Below are 20,686 nucleotides of genomic sequence, written 5' to 3'. Positions count from 1 at the left end.
AATACCCCTATACAGCAAATATAATAAATCGGAAAGGTTATCTATATTCTTCAGGTCCGCACTGTTACAGTGATAACTTATGTACTTTTTTTATTTTATGGCGTTAAAAATAAAATTTACATTTTCTAAATAATTGTGGTTAAAACTGTCCTATTCTAATTCAGCTATCAGGCTATGCTGGGGGTTGTAGTTTTGTAATATTTCAGCTATCAGGCTATGCTGGGGGTTGAAGTCTTGTAATAGTTTAGCTACCGGTATGCTGGGGGTTGTAGCTCACCGACAGCCACAGGCTGGGAATACTATGAGAGGCAATAGAATCTAACAGTCTGTACTTGTGATTATCACCACTATCCAGAGTCTGATACAATAGCTGCAGCCGTCACCAACACCAGGGACTGTGCCCAGATTCTATTGTATGCACTAGCACAGCTCTGCTAAACCAGGTGCCATGATCACTAGCACAGCTCTGCTAAACCAGGTGCCATGATCACTAGCACAGCTCTGCTAAACCAGGTGCCATGATCACTAGCACAGCTCTGCTATACTGAACGATCAGACAGCTCTGCTGCACCACCCACCACTAAGACAGCTCTGCTGCACCACCCACCACTAAGACAGCTCTGCTGCACCACCCACCACTAAGACAGCTCTGCTGCACCACCCACCACTAAGACAGCTCTGCTGCACCACCCACCACTAAGACAGCTCTGCTGCACCACCCACCACTAAGACAGCTCTGCTGCACCACCCACCACTAAGACAGCTCTGCTGCACCACCCACCACTAAGACAGCTCTGCTGCACCACCCACCACTAAGACAGCTCTGCTGCACCACCCACCACTAAGACAGCTCTGCTGCACCACCCACCACTAAGACAGCTCTGCTGCACCACCCACCACTAAGACAGCTCTGCTGCACCACCCACCACTAAGACAGCTCTGCTGCACCACCCACCACTAAGACAGCTCTGCTGCACCACCCACCACTAAGACAGCTCTGCTGCACCACCCACCACTAAGACAGCTCTGCTGCACCAGTTACCGAGATTGCGAGGAAGAGAAGAGGTTACACAGGATCCCACACACTACAGCCGATCTTATCTGCTCCTCTCAGCCCCGGCCACCTCCCCCACCTGCCAGCCGGCTGGATCCTGACATGTGCTGCACATTCCCGGCCTCCTCTCCCGGATCTCACAGACTCCCGCTCTCCCTCTCCAGCCATCTCCTCCGTCCTCTCTCCCGGACCTCCCGCTCTCCCTCTCCAGCCGCTCTCCTCCGTGCAGCTCCGGCTCCTCTGCATAAATCATGTCTCTGATAACAGAGTCTGGCGGAGTCGGACTCTTGTTATTAGAGAGACACCAGCAGCGGGGGTCTGTTACACATAGTAGCCGACCCCCGCTGTATATGGAGCGGGGTCAGATGCCGCTGTCAGTGTGACAGTGGCATCTATACACTTAAATAGCCGACACTAGCAATAGCTAAGTGCCGGCTTTTTGAAATTGGTGCCGAGGGGAGCGGAGGGAGGGAGAGCAGAGGAGGAGACTGCAGGGGGCAGTGAGAGGCACATAGAGAACACGGTCGGCGCTAAGCTAGCCACCCACCGTGTTCTCAGCTTCACTTAAAGTTTCGATACCAGGAAATCCTGGTAAACCGTTTTTTTGCCCGAAATATCGATAGTATTATCGATATTTCGGTGCATCGTGCATCCCTAATAGTGATCTATGCATGTTTGGTGTAGCGTACACTATGACAAAGCATCCTTAGGGCCCTATTCCACCGGACAATTATCGTTCGCATAATTGTTAACGATCTCAAACGACCGGTATTTTGAAAGACCTGAAAACGTTCACTCATTTCAATGGAACGATAATTGTTACATATGATTGTATTTGCGATCGTTTTTTCTTCGCTATTGCGTTCGTATCTACTGCGAATGACCAAACGATGTCTTATTCAATGCGAATGATTTGCGAACGTTTTGCGAACGAGCAACGATAAAAATAGGTCTAGGTCTTATAAAGCGATCAACGATTTCTTGTTTGGTCGTTAATCGCTAACTGCATTTCAACCGAACAATTATCGTTTAGATTCGAATGATTTAACGATAATCTGAACGATAATCGTCCGGTGGAATAGGGCCCTTATATTACCCAGGGCATACTACTACACATTATCGCATCACGCAGTATCAGCCAGCTATGTTACTTGATAGAGTGATATATACAAGTTCATTTTGCTTTGGTATATTTTACTAGCACTGTCACAGGTACAATAGCTATATTCCTATAGAGATAACCACTATGTTTAAAGAGATATGCAATGTGACATTGTATTACAATTACAGCCAGCTTATAAATGACACATATTACTTACCACTGATGGTACATACATAGTCCCACTATAACGTCTAACATCTTCTCCAATAGCTTATACTTATTAGTAACACTCAATTTATTTTGATTTTTAAACAAGATGTCCTTACAGTTTCTTGTACTATCAATAATCTCCATACCCACTCTATACATGATATAGGAAAGGGACCTCCCTGGTGTCCCTGTACACGACTATTTACATGAGGACTCACAGTCTTAGGCTATGTTCACACAATGTATAAACAGCTGCCGTTATTTGGTACTCAAAACAACTCCTGTTGTTTTAAATGAAAATTGCATTGAAGTCTACTTACAACGGGCAGAAATATTTGACATTATTGACCGTGACTAAGGCTCCGTAAACAGAGCAAGAGGCAGAATTCTCTGCTGTGGAATGCCGCCAGCCTCCCTGTCATAATGACTATGGGAGGCTTGCGCGCCTCCTCTCCCCGCGCTGAAGAATGAACTTGGAATTCCGCCACTTTGGCTCCATGTGCACGGAGCCCAAGGCAAAAAAAAAAAAGTTGCTGAAACGAGTTGGTTTTTTGGGGGGCTTCTACAGGGATCCATAGTAAGAGATAGTGACATCACTCTGTTCCATGAGCTTAACGCAAGTGGATCCAAACTTGTTAGCGCTTTTTTGGGATAGCCACCAGTCAGGGCTTCCTTAGAACTGCAGATCGGAGACAATTAACTACACATAAGGAGACTGCAGTACCTACGGTCTAAGCCAAAGCCTATGAGGCTCCCCACACGTGAACACAGTCGGGAGCCATTTGAAGAGCGTTGTCACCGGACCATACACAGCGGGATGTCAGATGATCATCCTTTACAGACTCCTTTTAGGTAACCTCCTGTGAACTACTGAGCAGTGATGTGTACTATATATTATCATCCGCAGTGAATTTCAGTTGGTATAAGCAGGAGTTCACTGGATAGTTTGTTCTTAACAATTGTTCATTATTTCCCTTTACCTACTTAAGTGTGTTTCTGCGCCAGGTATTTTGATATATATCTGATTATGTTGACTGTTGTAGCAAACAATGGCCGTTGTTCAATACATTGTGTGAAATGATGGGCATTGTTTGCATTGACTTCAATGCAAATCATTGCATTAATAAAAAGAACGCTTGCAGTGTAAATTGGATATTGCAGTGTAAAGCGGATATTCTTTTATATATATATATATATATATATATATATATATATATATATATATATATATATATATATATATATATATATGTTGTGTGAACATAGCCTTATAGTGATCTGATGTTCACACATTTCGTTATATATAATTTGCTTAAGTCATCTACTATAATAACCTGTACAATGCCTATATAGTAATAACCTTTATGTAGTGCGGTGTCATTTATTTTCATCATTGCTGGGTGAACACACCCAAGGGACATTGGGAATTTTTCACTATGTGGCTACTGAATTTCAGCTAGGTACAATAAGCCTATCATGTAGGCTTTATCATGTGGCACATACATCTATGTAGAGAAGTACCAATGTGCCATATTGAGTAAAGTAGCTATGCTGTTTTACTCCCTGAACTGTGTCCTCGAAGCAAGATAAAATGATGAGGAAATATAGATACATATTTTTATTTAAAAAAAAAACCTACATACCTTTATCATCTTTAGATGTAGGTTTGTTATCTTTTGTATCCTTGGAAGAGCTGCAAGAGGGAAATGATTAAGAAAATAAAATGAAAAGGAGATCAATATATCCTATGCAAAAACAATAAAAACACAAATAAAAACACCTTGCAATGGTTCAATTGAGTCTTAGAGGATCAAAAGGTTTCCCTCAAGGCTTCTTGATCTCATTCTCCCCAGGAAGCCTGAAGATCTAGATTTTCTGACAAATATATTCAGTGAGGAAATATGTCAAATCTTCTCCCGAATTCAAGAATGGGACTTGACTTCATTTTGTGTTCAAACGGGCAGCTGTTCCTTACCATCACCACAAGGAGTTTTTAGAAACTTTTCAATTTGGAAAAATAAAAATAAAACTGCTGGCAGTAGAACATACTGGGAAGATCTTGGATTTAAAAAAAAAAAAAAAAAAAATAAAGAAAAATAAAAAGGAACTTATGGCTCAAAAAGCATTACACACACAAGGCAAGGTGCTAAATATATTCTTGCTGCTACCCCTTAATGTAGAGTGCTCTTAGTGAACGCTGGAAATCAGTATCTTAATGAACTGACATAGAAAAACAAACCTCTTTGCTTGACCAGAGGCCCCTGTAGATGAACCTTTCTTCTGAGAATCCTTCTCTCTATCTCCAGATTCAGCTTTCTTAGAACCTTCTCTGGATTCCTTCTTAACACCGTCTCCTTTAGCACTCTCCTCTTTGTCATCTTTTTGGTTCTCCGACATATGATCTTTTTGAGCCTCCAGGCCATTCTTGGGGTCACTCGCCTCCTCCTCATCCTTTGGCTTGCATGCCTCCGAATCTGCAAGTTTCATATTTTTACCTGTTTCTAGGAGGTCGTCTCCATCACAATCGATAGTGATGGCATCTTCAGCCTGGAGTGTGACAGAAACATTATCGTCCTCTGCTTCTTTCAGAGAGGTGCTAGTTTCCATATCTTCTTTGACAGCCAGCTCTGATCCGTTCTCTTCTGAGTGAACAGGTTTAGATACTTCTTGTGTACCATCACCAGAACCTGTTATATCTAAGAGGATTTAACAGGAATAAACATGGCAAGATAAGAAGTTTAAACAAATTCAAACGGTAGCGCAGGACCTAGAGAAAACAAATCTGGTTAACAGTAAACATTGCTTAAAAACTTTAGACAAACAAGATGACATTCTTCATGGCAAGACAGCACAATGGATAGGACAGGTCTCCATAGCTTCTGGCTTGTGGCTGTGCATAATTAAGATGAGGATCCAAATCCACAGGAAATCTTCATAAAAGTCAGATGCGTTCCCCAACACATGAACTTGAAATATCATGCCTCTCAAAACAGGTCAGTCTCTTCATCCATTAGTAGATCAGTAATATGAAGTCTTCCAATGGCTTAAGTCAATGACAGGCAGTTCTTCACCAGTCACACCTGCCTTAATGCAGATTTTGATGTCTAAGCCAACTGCAGTCCAATCATTTCATGCAGTTAATGTATCGAGTGTCCAAGGCTACATGCCGACTGCTGGACACACCATTCTCAGTCTTCCAGACAGAAGTACTTCGTGAGCCAATTTTCCACAAGGCAAGTATGACACTTCAAGAGAACTTCTTTCCACAACTTGAGGACAACATAGATGACTGTATATTCCTATTTGCTTGTATGCATGTTCCAGTTCTTCTATAAAATCCCATAAATCCAACCATTTATACAATCCACTAAGTATTAGTAGTCAAGTACAAGTAGTCCTCCAAAGGTAGTGATCCGAATGAAAAACATTAAGCTCAATGGTTCCCTGTATCAAGGTGCAGTCGGAAACAGATGTCCACACTTACCTTTCAGGAAATCCAAGAAACATGTGCAACATGTGCTTCAGAGTCCAGAACATATACAGGTATTTGATGTTGAAATTTCTTAAAAAATATTTAAATGTATTTGTCCCAGAGTGTGAAAAACCTATGCTAAATTTTATACTAAAAACCAAAAAGTTTTATTATGCCAACTAACCTTTATTTTCACCGTCATCCTCGTCTCCTTCCTGGAAAAAAAACAATTCAGAAGAAAATGAAATTTAAGCTTTGACTTTGTCATTAAACTTACTCGTAATAATCCAAGGCTTCTTTTTAAAGGCCTTGTTAACACATGGTGGTTTTAAAGCATTTTTGGCAAAATTGCTGTGAAAATGGTGCTCTCATAGCAAACTGTGGCAAAAGACATCTTTTTGCCCAAATTTTTATTAAAATCGCTGCAAAATCATCATGTGTGAGCTAAAGGCCCTATTACACAAAGCCATTATCGTCTGTTACAGACGATAATCGTCTTGTGCAATAGAAGACAATGATCAGCCAACATGCACAATGTCAGCTGGTCGTTGTCTTTCAACATGTTGAAAGCTGAACGATCACGATAGCAGCAATATGCTGCCATCGCTCTGTGCAGCAGGAGCGGTTGCAGCAGACCACGGCAATCATCTATGGGCTTCTCGGAAAATCTAGCGATCATCCGGGTAGCCCCCCCTAGCTCTTACCAGCTTGCTGCAGACACGTGTAATAGCGATGGCAGCAGAATGGGAACAAGAAGCAAGCAAGCTATGACAGGTCGGCTCTCGTTTGCTCCTCTGAATTGACCCGTGTAATAAGAGCTTAAAGCGTGTAGTCCAAAAAATCAGCTGATTTTCATTTGTGAACAGTGTTTAACCCTAAAGGAAGACTACCACTGCAGGGGGAGGGTAGAGTTAAAGTGATTGTACCACCAGGCCCAGGCTGAAGCACTGGAGGTGGGCCGACCCACCCCCAGTGGGGAAAAAAACCCAGCCCATTCATGACGTGACTCCATTACAATAAATGGAACCCAATCATAGAGGGGCTCATGTTTCCTCCCACTAAGGGGTTCTTCTGTGAGGAACACGGAACGTGGGAATGCAGCCTTAGGGCTTTTAACCGGCTGATAGTTTCCCTTTAACAGGTGTGAAATGTGGCACATTTGGAGTAGAAATCCAAAGATTCATTGACCTCTGAGGGTTGTTTCCTTGCACAGTGTACCTCAAGAATTGGCATGTGAATTCTACCCCCAAAAATGTTAAACCAGAATTAGAAATTCACATACTGAAATTACCATGTGTGAACATAGAATGCGGAAATCCCATTAAATCAATGGGAGTCTAAAACTAGGTAAAAATGATACTGTAACCACAATAGATACCAGCTTGACAGATACAATAAAATTATTCAACAATGCATTATGAGAATATTCAGCATTGTTGAAGAATTTCAAGACAAGATTATTTCTACAGACATTGATATAACAGTCACACTTAGTGAGGACATTCCATCAATACTTGTAATTTGTGGTGGAAGTCTACATCTGTTTTTTAGAAATAAAAAAAAAAAAAGAAAGAAATTTAATGATTAGTGACAGCCTGTAAAACAAAAATAGTTATACCAACAGGTAAGCATGGAAAACTATAAGTCACGTTCTGGTCAACCAACTTTAAGCAGACAGGCTGCTGACATTGATGCAGTGTGGTTATATTCCCTAGACATCTGTTTTGTACTGAGATGTAACAGGACTTCCATAGATATATGCAGGGCCTCCACTGCATTACTGCACCTCAGGTATCATACAGTGTTTCACTAGAAGCCCAGCTACAATGGAAAGACACACAGCCATTGTGGTCCCATATTAAAGGGGTTGTCCAGCGAAAATTTCTTCTTTTAAAATCAACTGGTGTCAGAAAGTTATATAGATTTGTAATTAACTTTTATTAAAAAAAATCTCAAGTCTTCCCATACTTATCAGCTGCTATATGTCCTACAGGAAGGGTTTTCTTTTCAGTCTAAACAGTGCTCTCTGCTGACATCTCTGGCCGAGACAGAAACTGTCCAGGGCAGTAGTAGCAAATTCCCATAGAAACCCTCTCCTGCTCTGGACAGTTCCTGTCTCGGCCAGAGATGTCAGCAGAGAGCACCGTTTTAGACTGAAAAGAAAACAATATTTCCTGTAGGACATACAGCAGCTGATAAGTATGGGAAGAATTGAGTTTTTTTTTTTTTTATAGAAGTAAATTACAAATCTACATAACTTTGAGAAAAGTTCATTTGAAAGGAAAAGATTTTCCCTGGACCCCTTTAAGGAAGATTTTACTGCACACTTGTAAAGAACTATATTATATTTTGTTAACAGTTGAATTCAGCTGTAAGCACTTTTAGCATTGCTGCCCCAGGAGAAGATATGTTGATATGTCCCTATTGAGCAGAAGACGTCAAGGATTAAGGTCTTTTACCTTCATCCTCTGTGCTCCACAATCCGGTAAGACTGTTAGAAGCACTGCCCAGCCCCCTCCATTGATTATCATTAGAAAGGAGCCGGCCAGCCGGATTGGCGCTATGGGGGCAGGGCAATGCTCCTAAAAGTCTTACCGGACCGTGAAGCAAAAAAATAACTGCACCAGAACAGCGCCGAGGATGAAGGTAAGATACATACCTTCGTCCCCAACGTCTATTGCTCATAGTTCCCCTTTAAAGCTATTTTTTTACAGTAGCAAATGGTAACTTGGATCTTGGTGGCAGGTCTCATCTTTTTAAATGCCACCCAGTTCCCACGCTTTGCCACGTTCTTTGGCCATCCACCAGCGCTGTTATCCCCTCCCCTCGGCGGTAGAATCAATAGATGTGGTCCCAACAGTGCATAGAGCCGGACCAATGTACAAAGAATGGCGGCAAGTGTGGGAACTGAGTGGTATAAAAAAAAAAAAGACCATGCCACCGAGATCCCCATGCTGGCCGGCTACTGTAAAAACAAAAAAGCAATGTACCTAATGGTAAATTTGCTTTTAGAGGGTGTTATGCAAAATATATAATGGGTTATTCAGGGTACAAAAACATCTCAGCTTTCATCCTCTGTCATGTATAAAGCTCTAGTATATACTGTATTGTATATGTACTGTATACATTTTTATTGGAAGCTCTCCAGTAAGCTATATTTTAAAAAAATCTATACAACCAGCAATATCCTATCAGTGTAATTTGCTTTTTCCCTGCTGTCTGTGTGAGGTATTGCAGTTCAGTTCCATGTGTTGCACTGTTTTTGGAAGAAAGCAGCAATTTTTTTCAACCCTGGATGATCCTTTTAATGCAGCATTTAAAGGAAGAAATTGCATATTTTCAGCAAATTTTGGGCTGTGTTTACATTGGAACCACTGCTTTCATTCACAGATCAGTCATGTATTTTTGACTAAGGATACTTGCTGCACTATGCAAAGTGACAGAACCTAAGACACGGGTGCAGGACTGGAGTGTGAACAGAGCCTAAGCTATTTAAAAAAGAACCAATAAAAAGTGTACATATTTACACAAAAATGAAACTTACATCAGGAACAACATCCTGGTCGGAGAAAGCCTGTGTGTCTTGATTTTCATTATCCTTTAAACAAAACAAAGGAAACTAATTAATTTCAGTTGGTTATGTATAAGTGGAAGCAAAAAAAGTTAAAGGGGTTGGCCACTTTATAGCAAAACCTTTCAGCATACAATTATTAGCAACAACTCATAGCACTAACTGAAAGCAGCTCCCTATGTGCCCCATAGAGCTAAAATGAGACACCCCTCCTCCAGGCTGAGTTGCTCTGCTCGGTGGCGAGTCTGTCCATAAGATTGCTGACATGGAGGAGCATGTGACCATATCACCCCACCACCACCAGTGTCCACCACTGAGCTTGTGTATGCCTATAGTGGACATTGGGGGGGCATTGTTAAAATTCTCCTCCCTACTCAGCTACCTTATGGAGAGGAACACCACAGAGCAGGGCAGTACAGCCCGGAGGAGGGGAGCCTGATTTTAGCTCTATGTGGTACATAGGGATCTGCTGTTAGTAAGTGCTGTGAGTACACTAATACTGTACACTCAACAATCTTACCATAAAGTGGCCAACCCCTTTAAAGATAACATGTATGGTACTCAAAGGCATGCAATTCTAAATATATTTGGTAACCGATTACACACAACCACACATCGTAAAGTACAGCTGAAATGAAATGATAGTATCAGACAGAAGAAATACCATACAAGCAGGAAATCATCATCAATTTACCAGTTTTAGAAACTCCATTTTACAGTAAAGACAAGGGGGATATGGTATAAGTGACAGTGCAAGAATTTCAGCATTGCATTAAATAGAAACATCTGCCTTCCCTGCGCCAGACAAGACCCAAGAAGGCTGTATAGGAAAGCGGATCATACATGCATTAATACCATACAGTGTTTACGGCAAAACATTCACTTAAAAAAACCTGTATGATTAATATTAACCCTTTAGAGTGGTGGCAATGTGATTGTTGTGCTCTTGTAGCCATTACTGAGCCCCCAAGAGATCCCTCCATAGAACACAGCAATTTCTCACCGTCCATTACATGGTGCATAACTAGGGCTAGGCTATTGCCAGTAGCATACACAGAGGGTTTCCCATGCCTTACTTATCTGGCCAATCACAACACATACTCCTCTATTCTATGCCACATTATAGTGCTGCTAAAAAAAGCACTGAAGGGGGTGGCATTGTGCTCGGGGATAATTGCATAAAAAACTAGTAAAGATCGGCTGTTGGGGGCGAAGGGGCAATGTGAGCAGAAATGAATAGTTACACTGAGCAATAAAATATTCCTGCTGCTAAGAAGCTGATGGGAAGTGGGATTTCACTGCAGCATTTTAGGCATACTGCAGTAGATACAGTGATATTTACACAAGGAACAGCATCCCTGAGCTTTATGGTAGTGAGAGATGAGCAGAAAGCCTTGATTTACCTTTCAGGCTTAGTGTGGATGGACTTGAGCAAGCAGACTGTCTGAGCATACAAGCACACAGTCAGGCTCTATCTAGCTCTTCCACCTATCCTGTACATCCTGTGTTCTTTCTGTACTGATCTAGCTATTGCTATAGAGAAAAAAAACATCACTAATAGATGCAGATTGCAGGAAAGGGAGACACTTCGTGGCCAAGTCTTTAGAGATGGTTTTTCGGTTGGAAGTTGGAAAGCATAAGACCCCAGTTATTTGAGCTATGTTCTATAAAGTTCTTAACAACATTACAATGCACGTTTAAAAGTAACCTCTATGTACTGAAAGGGAACCAATCATACCGAAAATCGCCCTAATGATAAGGAATCGTGCTGGCATATCACCCAGCACGCTTCCCAAACATTCCCCTGTGCCCTCCGTGCCCCCCTCTATTAGACTGTATTCTTACTTTTATGAAGTCCCGCGCTGTATGTAAATTGCGGGCAAGTAGTCACGGTGGGCGTATCTAGTCACAGTCCTGGGTGGTTGGAATCGCTGTAATCACGCCCAGAGGGGCCTGTGTGTGACGTCACCCGGAGCCTGCTTTCCACGTTGGCGGCGCGGCAACGTCTTTAGCATGCCACGCATGTGCTGTACGGCGTGAGAAGCCGCTGACATACTGCGCATGCGCAGCGTCCTGAAAGAGTCAGCACACCAACGATGACGTTGGACGCAGGCCCCGGGTGATGTCAGCGGAACACAGGTCTTTCAATCACGCCCCTCTGGGCGTGATTACAGCGATTCCAACCGCCCAGGACCGTGACTACTTGCCCACAATTTACATACAGCGCGGACTTCATAAAAGTAAGAATACAGTCTAATAGAGGGGGGCACGGAGGGTACAGGGGGATGTTTGGGAGGCGTGCTGGGTTATGTGCCAGCACGTTTCCTTATCATTAGGGCCATTTTCGGCGTGATTGGTTCCCTTTAAGCATAACATGGTTATGACTCTACGCAAAGCTGTAGTATATTACCGTACATTTTTTATTGGAGACTCTCTAGTAAGTTTTTTTTTTAACACATGTAATGCTTGCTCAGCAGCAATATCCTAGCAGTGTAATTTGCTTTATCCCAGCTCAGATGCATAATTCTGGACCCTCGCGGCTCTCTACATCCTTTCCAAGCTCTGCCCTACTTTCTCTGTATGTCCTCCTGATGTAAAAAGTGCCGCTGAAGAGATCATTCCTGGTGTGCACTTTTATAGTAGGCAAAACACTTATGCCCCTATTCCACGAATCGTTTGGAGGAGCAAACGAGCGCTATTAGCGCTTGTTTGCTCCTCGTTCCCCGCTCGCTGCCGCCGCTATTCAACGCGGCTGCAGCGAGCGAGTGCGGGAGGGGGCAACGGGGAGCTGCGGGGGGGGCTGCCCGGGGGATCGCTGATCGTCTGGGCAGCCCATAGGATATAGCAGCATCTGCTGCCGATGCTCCTATTCAACGGAGCGACGGCAGCAGATCGCTGCTATATCAGTCGCTTGTTTTTCAACATGTTGAAAAAGAAGCGACTGCAACGATCAGCCGACATCGTTCGTTGCACTCTATTCCACGGGACGAATATCGTTCGTAGCGGCCGATATCGGCCGAATACGAACGATATTGCTCCTCTAAACGACCCGTGGAATAGGGCCTTTAGATGCACATTTAAAGAATTCAAATAAATGCCTCTCTGCTTTATCCTTCCAATGAGATGCAGTGTCACTATTTTTTCAAGAAGGAGGCAAAACAAAACCAACAGAGAAAGTAGGAAACTGCAATGTGAAGATCCCAAAGCCAGATAGGGGATGGTAATTCTAATAAGTCACAGACCTATTACTGGTGGCCCTTACCTATTCCACCAACAGATCTGACGACAGATTATCTGCCAAAGATTTGAAGCCAAACCCAGAAACAGACTATAAACAGAGAACAGGTCATAAAGGAAAGACTGAAATCTCTCCTCTTTTCAAATCCAATCCTGGGTTTGGCTTCAAATCTTTGGCAGACAATCTGTCGTCAGATCTGTTGGTGGAATAGGGCCTTTATTAGGTAGGACTCAGGGCAAAGCTTGCAAAGTATGACATAACTCCACCTACCCTGTTAATGCAAAGCCAGCAGCATCATAACATACACAAGAGCCTACATTATCAATTTTCCATAATGACTGTTGTTTAGCCATCATAAACCAGGATCTAAAACTACCAAATAGTGAATGCTACTTTTATTTTACTGAGCTGGCTTTATGTTATTGGTTTCCTTTAAGTGGCTTGACTATCCCTTTAATATAGTATCCTATACATTAAAAAGCATCAAAGTAATAATGGACCAGAAAATGTTAGAATACAAATTTAAAGCATAAAATACTGATTTAAAGATCAACAAGGAATGTAAAAGCAGGGCCACAAATGTGAAGTGTCCCCAAGCAGGAAGAAATAGGAAACTGTACTCCTACCCTCTCCTGATGTTGGCACTCCAAAGGGAGTATAAATCAGACCTAACAGTGTCCAACAGCATAGTTATTCCTCAATTTGCAGCTAACAAATACAGAAGTCTACATTGTGAGAGTGGAAGGGAACCACTTGTCATACTTGGTTTTGAGGTTCTTGCTCAGTGTCCTCATCTGGATGTGTAAGCTTCGATACAGTGTTCTTCTCATCTTCTGTAGATTGCACTGTGACAGACTTAGAATTTTCGTCATCAATTTCCTCAGAATCCTTTACTTCATCAATAGCATCTTGATCACTTACATCTTGAGACTCCAGCTCAATGTCCTTTTTTAAAAAAGGCAAACAATGTGAATCTTAATGTTCAAAGAACGGCTTACCCATTCAGTGAAAAAGGGTAAGCTATTTGTTTGCCAGCTTGTTATTTTTAAAGTTTGTTATGAAGTCTGTAGCCTATGGAATGACCCATTTATTAGTTACACGGGGCAGAAACTATATACCTCTACTTTGCAAGTGGATCATGTTTTTTGGCCGGTTTGACATGACATAATAGAGACACATTTTAGCATTTTTTATGGATACCACAACTAGACCCTTTATTACCTAGAGTTCTATAGTGATCTGAGCAACGGTAACCCATGGCCATTACATCAGCAAGCTCTCCTATGGTCAAAATTATGTGAAATTTCATTGAAAACATGACACACACCACTTAGGGTAGAAAACAGTTCACCGCGGCTCAACCCACCCAGTGTGCCAATGCAGAATTAACAGCAGAATTTGACTTTTACAAGGAAATGCCATCTACAACCTATGTCAATTTAGCTTTTGGCCAAGCTTTATTCCCCATAGATCACTTCATAATACCATGTCTACAGCAATACAACTCCATATCATTAACACTTTGTACAAGACCATTACTACGGGTTGACTCAGCATACACAAATTTTATAAAATATAATATATAATATATATACACACAGCATTAAAAAAATTCTAAATATGCAACTGTTTCCATTTAACATGCATAGGGGCACAGTACACAGTAACAGTGGAATGCACACAAATGCAGTGTGAACCTAACCTTAGGCCAGCATTTCCCATCCGGGGTGCCGTGGGATCCCAGTGGGAATTGTCCCTGTCACTTTAAGCACAGATCTCTTTGATGTTCCGCCCGCACTGTGAGCTGGCAGGACATTAGAGTGAACAGAATGTAGGAGCAGGACCTGTCAGCGTCCTGCTCCTACATTCAATCTCATAGGCCGCCGACACTTCACACCTGCTGCCTATGTGACGCCGGGACGTGACCTCTCCGGCAGGTGTGATTATGTGAGCAGAGCAGGGGGCATTATAATTGAATAGGGGCACATCTGGGGGCATTATTATTGCATGGGGGCATTATTATTGTATGGGAGTACACAGCTAAGGGCATTATTAGTATATGAGGGCACATCAGGGGGCATTATTAGTATAAGGGGGCACATCAGGGGGAATTATTAGTATAAGGGGGCACATCAGGGGGAATTATTAGTATATGAGGGCACAGCAGGGGATCCTACATACAGAGGGCAACCAACATTCCTACTCGCTTTACTGCACATAACACCAAACAGCGCAGTTACTATGGGAGCCTACAGGAGGGAGAAAGGAAAGGAAGGTGCTAAAAATGTGCAGAGCTTAAGATGTTTGTCTCGCAGGTTCTGAAGAGATTAAACGTAGCTGGAAGAAATCTTTATGGTGGTCTGGTCCGGATGGAGAGGAAAAGGGAAAGTGACGCCTCAGATCAAAGACGACGTCACCTGTGAGTCACTGTATGATGGCTTTCTTATTTTGTAGAACACTATTTAGTAGGGGTGCGCCGAGGTAATTTATTTTCCAAGCTGTGCCACAAGGTGGAAAAGGTTGGGAACTTTAGTCAGGCCTGTAATAAATTTGCACTTGCACGACTCAATGGTGTTAGTGCTCAGGCGTGATATTTTAGCGCTTCGTGAATTAAACTCACTGCAGAGGGGTGAAAACATATCCTTCAGGATAAAGTGTTACCGATTAATGCACCAAAAGATTACCGCCATAGTGCAACAATAACCCACATATGGGGAAAAAAATAATTTTACAGAAAAACAGCACATCTTTAACAGATAACAAGTAACAATTATCAGTGTAACATGCCCTAGTGGCCCATAAGACAGAATGTTCTAAACTACTAATAAGTACAGTTAAAGGGAAGCTGATGGTCTGCATCTTTCAATGACTACAAGATGAGACCAAGAATAAGCTGTCAATATGTTGTGATACAAAATCCCAGGTACATAGATTCACTAGTTACTTCTACAGACACATATATAACCTATTCCCACAATTTAACCCATGCCAGGGCTATAGGCTCACTTTAATGTTACAGCTTACAAACTACCATTAGCTGTGTAAGGCATAAATACAGCTTTACAGTAAACATAAATGAAGTAAACTCGTCCAGTAAGTGATAACAATGACTTACAGTCACAATGACCCATCAATTAGGCCTTATTCACACATTCCGTAATTTACGGATCCGTATTTCTGTATCCGAGTTAGTGCACATTGAAGTCTATTGGGCTATTCACACGATCAGTAGCAGAAATGGATAAAAATCAATCCGTAAAAAAAAAAGGACATGTCCTTGTGCGGACCCAGATTTTTTTCACGGATGCTCTTATTGACATCAATTGTCTACGGATTGTTTGCAGATTGCAACATGTTTGGCATCCGTACTTCCGTAGAAAAATATGGATAACTCATGCTCCTATTTGCACAGCAGTATATAGAAGTGCTGGGATCTATATTGTGCCGAATTTAGCTGACAGGCCATTCGTTCACTGCTCACAGACTCTTAATTGATTCATTGATACTTTCCTAACCACATAGTAAACACCAATTTATTGTGCTAATTGGTAATGATGATTGGCAGCTGGGCTACAAAGGTACAAGTACCAATTACCTCAATAAATTGGGGTGTTTACAATGTAGTTAGGAAAGTATCAATGAATCAATTAAGAGCACTGAAGGCAGAACGGCACAGGAGGATCGCATAGGAGATCGCATCATTGCCGCAGGAGGGGGTCTGATGCCGCCGCAGGAGGGGGTCTGATGCCGCCGCAGGAGGGGGTCTGATGCCGCCGCAGGAGGGGGTCTGATGCCGCCGCAGGAGGGGGTCTGATGCCGCCGCAGGAGGGGGTCTGATGCCGCCGCAGGAGGGGGTCTGATGCCGCCGCAGGAGGGGGTCTGATGCCGCCGCAGGAGGGGGTCTGATGCCGCCGCCGGGGGGGGGGTGGGGGGGGTCTGATGCGGCAGCGGGGGGGGGGGGGGGGGTCTGATGCCGCAGCAGGGGGGGGGGGGGGGGGGGGGGGTCTGATGCCGCAGCAGGGGGGGGGGTCTGATGATGCCAATCCCGGCCGAGCACGGAAGCGTCCCCGGTTGCCATGGTGATCGCAGGAGGGGTCTGATGATGCCTGTAAAGACCGAGCACAGAAGTGTCCTCCTGCGATCACCATGGCAACTGGGGACGCTTCCGTGCTCGGTGGTGATTGCAGGCATCATCAGACTTCCGTGCTTCCGGATGCAATACGGAAGCAATACGGATGTCCAACCCGTAATTTTTAGCGGGTGGTTTCCGGACCCGAAAAAATTACGGAACGTGTGCATAAGGCCTTACACAAAGAAAATGAAACATCCATTTCCCAGTAAGTACCTAGTTCCACACAACTATTAACTGCCAATAAAACAGAATTAAGCACCTTGTTCTATCGTGACCTCTCCTACCAATCCATGCAAGTTCACCAATAAAACAAATGTTTGGCACACAATGCTCCTATCTGCACATTTAGTCAGCGCTTTTTATTAGACACGGGGGTCAGCTACTTAAATGGATATTCCAGGGATAAAACATTTGTAATGAGTCCCCTTAAAAAAAAAAAAAAAAATTATTTATTTAAGACTGGAATATACTTAAATTAAAAAAGGATAAACTCCGTGTCAGATTTTTACTGCACTACCACTATGTGCTCTTATAGTCACGGTGTCTTGTACCAACCCAGCTCTGCTGTCTCTGCCATGCTTGCGCTCTCCTCCCATGAGTTTCTATGTTCCTTCAGCTCAGCCTGGCAAATCAAAGCCCACTGATTTAAAAAAATGTATAACACGGAGGAGGAAGAAAGAGTGGTAGAGATCGAAGAGGCGGGTCAGGTCAAGACACACAGTTACTGGGAGAGGGTTTAATTTTTGCAGTTTATGAATTTTATTGAATCAGTAAACCAGAGAAAATTAATGTAAAAGGGAACCTGTCACACCCCCCCCCCCCCGTGCCGGGGTGACAGGCTCCCAGCCCCCCGCTGGAGCACCCTATACTCACCTGATTCCACCGGGTCCCACTTCTTGAGCCGGTCGGGAGACTTAGATATCAGGGCCCGAAGCCCGGCGCGCGCGCTCCTCAGGTGTGTCCAACGCTCAGAGAATGACGGAGCGTCGGACCCACCTGTCATTCTCTATGAGAGTTGGACTCATCTGAGGAGCGCGCGCGCGCGCCGGGCTTCGGGCGCTGATATCTCAGTCACCCGACCGGCTCAAGAAGCGGGACCCGGTGGGATCAGTTGAGTATAGGGTGCTCCAGCGGGGGGCAGGGAGCCTGTCACCGCGGCACCAGGGGTGACAGGCCCTCTTTAATCATGAAAACTTGAACTTGCGTTACAAAGCATTTTCCCACATGTAGGATACAAGAGTCTGGCTGTAACTTAGTTACAATAACAAACCATAGAAGTCATATTGCACATAATGAATAAAGCAGAAACATACAAGGGGGAAAAAAAAAAAAATAAGTCAACAGGTTGATTGGGAAATGAGTTGATTATTTTTTTAAATCAAAAGTATAATACAGTCTTACATAATTTTTCCTAAGTGATTATTAAAAATTTTATATCCCTGGAATACCCCTTTAAAACAAATCTGCTGCACTGTTCAAGAGATATGCCTCCTGTTCTAAAAATGCAAATTAGCAAGTCTAGTGCACTGGAGATGGGCCCAGCACACTGCTTTCCTAACTACCAATGACGCATCCTAATGATCGTTCATCCAGCTGAAGAACAGAGCTCCATGTCAGCCGCTAGATCCCCCACAGCCACAGTAGGTGCAGTGTCAGCATAGAATCTAGCGGCTGACATGGAGCTCTGCTCTTTAGCTAGATAAACGTTTGTAAAGCCGTGTGGGAAGGGAAATCGATGTATCTGTTTCAGTGCGCTAAACTTGCTAATTTTTATGTGCAGAAAAGCGGGCATATCTTAAAACAGTGCTGCAGATTTTTAAAAAGCACACAACCAGCACCAAAAACTACATAGGTCCATGGGTCGTGATAGATTCGCTTTAACATTGTATAATAAATTCCTTTACGTCCTTTTAAGTAAACACTTAAAAAAAGTCTATGTGGGGAATTTAAAGGGGAGCAGAAATGGTTACAATTTGCTTGGTCAGAAGGAAAGCTATGGATGATCAGACAGGGGGGTTACCAAATAAAAAGACCACAGTATACCAGGAAAGGATATACAAAACTAGTAAGCTGTGGCCCCTACATGTGACTGAAATAGTTCAAAGTGTACCTGTCACTTAAGAAAAAATTTAAAAGACTTTGAAATGTCAAAGTTTTCAGCAGTTGGGGTCTTCAGACCCCAACCAATCGCTAGAACAAGGGGGAGAGAAGTGTGGCAGAGTGCTTTTCTCTCTGCACCTACGACTGAGAGACTTACAATGTAACAGTCTTGGTCCAATGACACTAAGGGCCATGTTACAGGGGACAATTATAGTGGAAAAAATAGTTATGTCGATAACTGATTGAAAAATCATTTCAGTGTCGTCAATCCCATCTTTTGAGCTGAACCTAAAATAATTGTTAATCGTTCGCTGTAATTCCACATTTGTTTGCTTATCATTCAGTGTCATCCACATCGTCACTAACAACTATTGTTCTGTGTAATATGGTGAACAATTTCAGTTAGCTCTCATTTGCTATAGTTTCTCATTTGTTAAAAAAATAATTGCTTTCTCTAATAGGACCCATAAACATGGGCGCACTTCTGCCAGCTTGTTCTAGAGAAAGATTAAAAAAATATATATTAAAAACCTTTTGCCATGTCAAAGACATGTTTTGAAGTTACAGTTCCCATTTGAATTTCCAGGAGGGATAACTGGCTATTCCCATGTCTTGAGATTCACAATTGCCACCCCCCCCCCCCCCCATTTAAATTCCCAGATAATCCTATTACTCTACATACCAACCTGTCCACCCAATATACAATTGCTGCCCTTTAGACGGGCCTTTTACACTGGTCAATTATCAAGTAAAAAAAAAAAATAATAATAATAGTTACATCGTGGTGTAAACGCAGCAACGATCAAACTACAATATGTTGTTGATCGCATCTTTTAAGCCGACCTCAAAATCATTGTAAACAGTTCTGAATTCTTTCAATCTAAACATCGTTCCCAGTACATAGATACGGAAGCAAATGCAAATATTTGCAAAAGCAATTACAATCATAATTATGATCACATTAACAACATCATAGTGATTTATTCTTCTTGGCTAAATGCTTATTGTTTAAAAGAAAATAAATCATCACTTGTCGTTCGTTTAACAATTGATTTATCTGTGCATGTAAATGAACCCCAAGTAAAGGGGGAGACAATCATTAAGGGACTGATGTTTTAATAAATTTTGCTAACCTCCTCCCCTACTATACCTTCTCTTACATAAGAAAAAAAAGTAATTATACCTTAAATGAATCTTCCTCCATTGATGCTTCACAACCAGACTCATCAGCATCCAGTTTCTTTCCTGAAATCAATAAGTAAATGCACAAAATGTAACTGGTAGATATAGGTTTGGGGGATGTACACAGTTTAATAAAAATTTAGCCTCCATTGCTTTGCATATGATGACCCTAGTTGCAGTGTCAAATTGTACAAAGTGGTAACAAATCCATGTTTTTTTCCCCAGTAGGCAATGTATATTCCAAGTTCCTGGAATTACAAACTCAATGAGGTATCTTACAGTTTTTCTAAGTGGGTCACTTACTCTACTGAGAAATATGCGGTCTTATGAACCCTAAGTGAGCACTGTCATTAATAAAAACTTTTAATGAGTCAGAGAGATTGCCTGGATCTAAGTGTTCAGACCACGTACGATCAGCAGAACAAGCCTGGAGAAGTCAGTGGGACGGTCTAGCTCGCAAACAGAGCAGCGAGGGGAGCATGCTGCAGTGCGGCTGTCTCCCTGCTTATTCTACTGATCAGGGCCACAACACTTAAACCCTGACCAGTAAGAACTTTTGATGTGGCTGACGTCTCAAGTGTTTTTTGAGGACAGGTACTCTAAGAACACGCCTAATGGTCCTTTA

At 42.7% G+C, this 20,686-nt stretch overlaps 1 protein-coding gene across 4 annotated transcripts in view; it reads right to left on the bottom strand.

Moving 5' to 3' along the window:
• Positions 1 to 20,686, bottom strand: part of SLTM (SAFB like transcription modulator) — a 52,756-nt gene that overhangs the window by 14,419 nt on the left and 17,651 nt on the right. For 3 of the 4 annotated variants that reach the window (XM_069982213.1, XM_069982224.1, XM_069982233.1), the window contains exons 3-8: positions 20,063 to 20,124; positions 13,410 to 13,592; positions 9,383 to 9,436; positions 6,023 to 6,053; positions 4,606 to 5,062; positions 4,010 to 4,059 (exon numbers count right to left, since the gene is read on the bottom strand). In XM_069982213.1, coding sequence (XP_069838314.1) covers positions 4,010 to 4,059; positions 4,606 to 5,062; positions 6,023 to 6,053; positions 9,383 to 9,436; positions 13,410 to 13,592; positions 20,063 to 20,124 — 837 coding nt within the window. The remainder of the gene's footprint in view (positions 1 to 4,009; positions 4,060 to 4,605; positions 5,063 to 6,022; positions 6,054 to 9,382; positions 9,437 to 13,409; positions 13,593 to 20,062; positions 20,125 to 20,686) is intronic. The other variant, XM_069982241.1, reaches the window with a different exon arrangement.

This window comes from Dendropsophus ebraccatus, chromosome 1 (genome assembly GCF_027789765.1).
Source record: "Dendropsophus ebraccatus isolate aDenEbr1 chromosome 1, aDenEbr1.pat, whole genome shotgun sequence".
Classification (NCBI taxonomy): domain Eukaryota; kingdom Metazoa; phylum Chordata; class Amphibia; order Anura; family Hylidae; genus Dendropsophus; species Dendropsophus ebraccatus.
The sequence above is the reverse complement of the archived record's forward strand: the minus strand, read 5'-3'. Positions and strand labels throughout refer to the sequence as shown.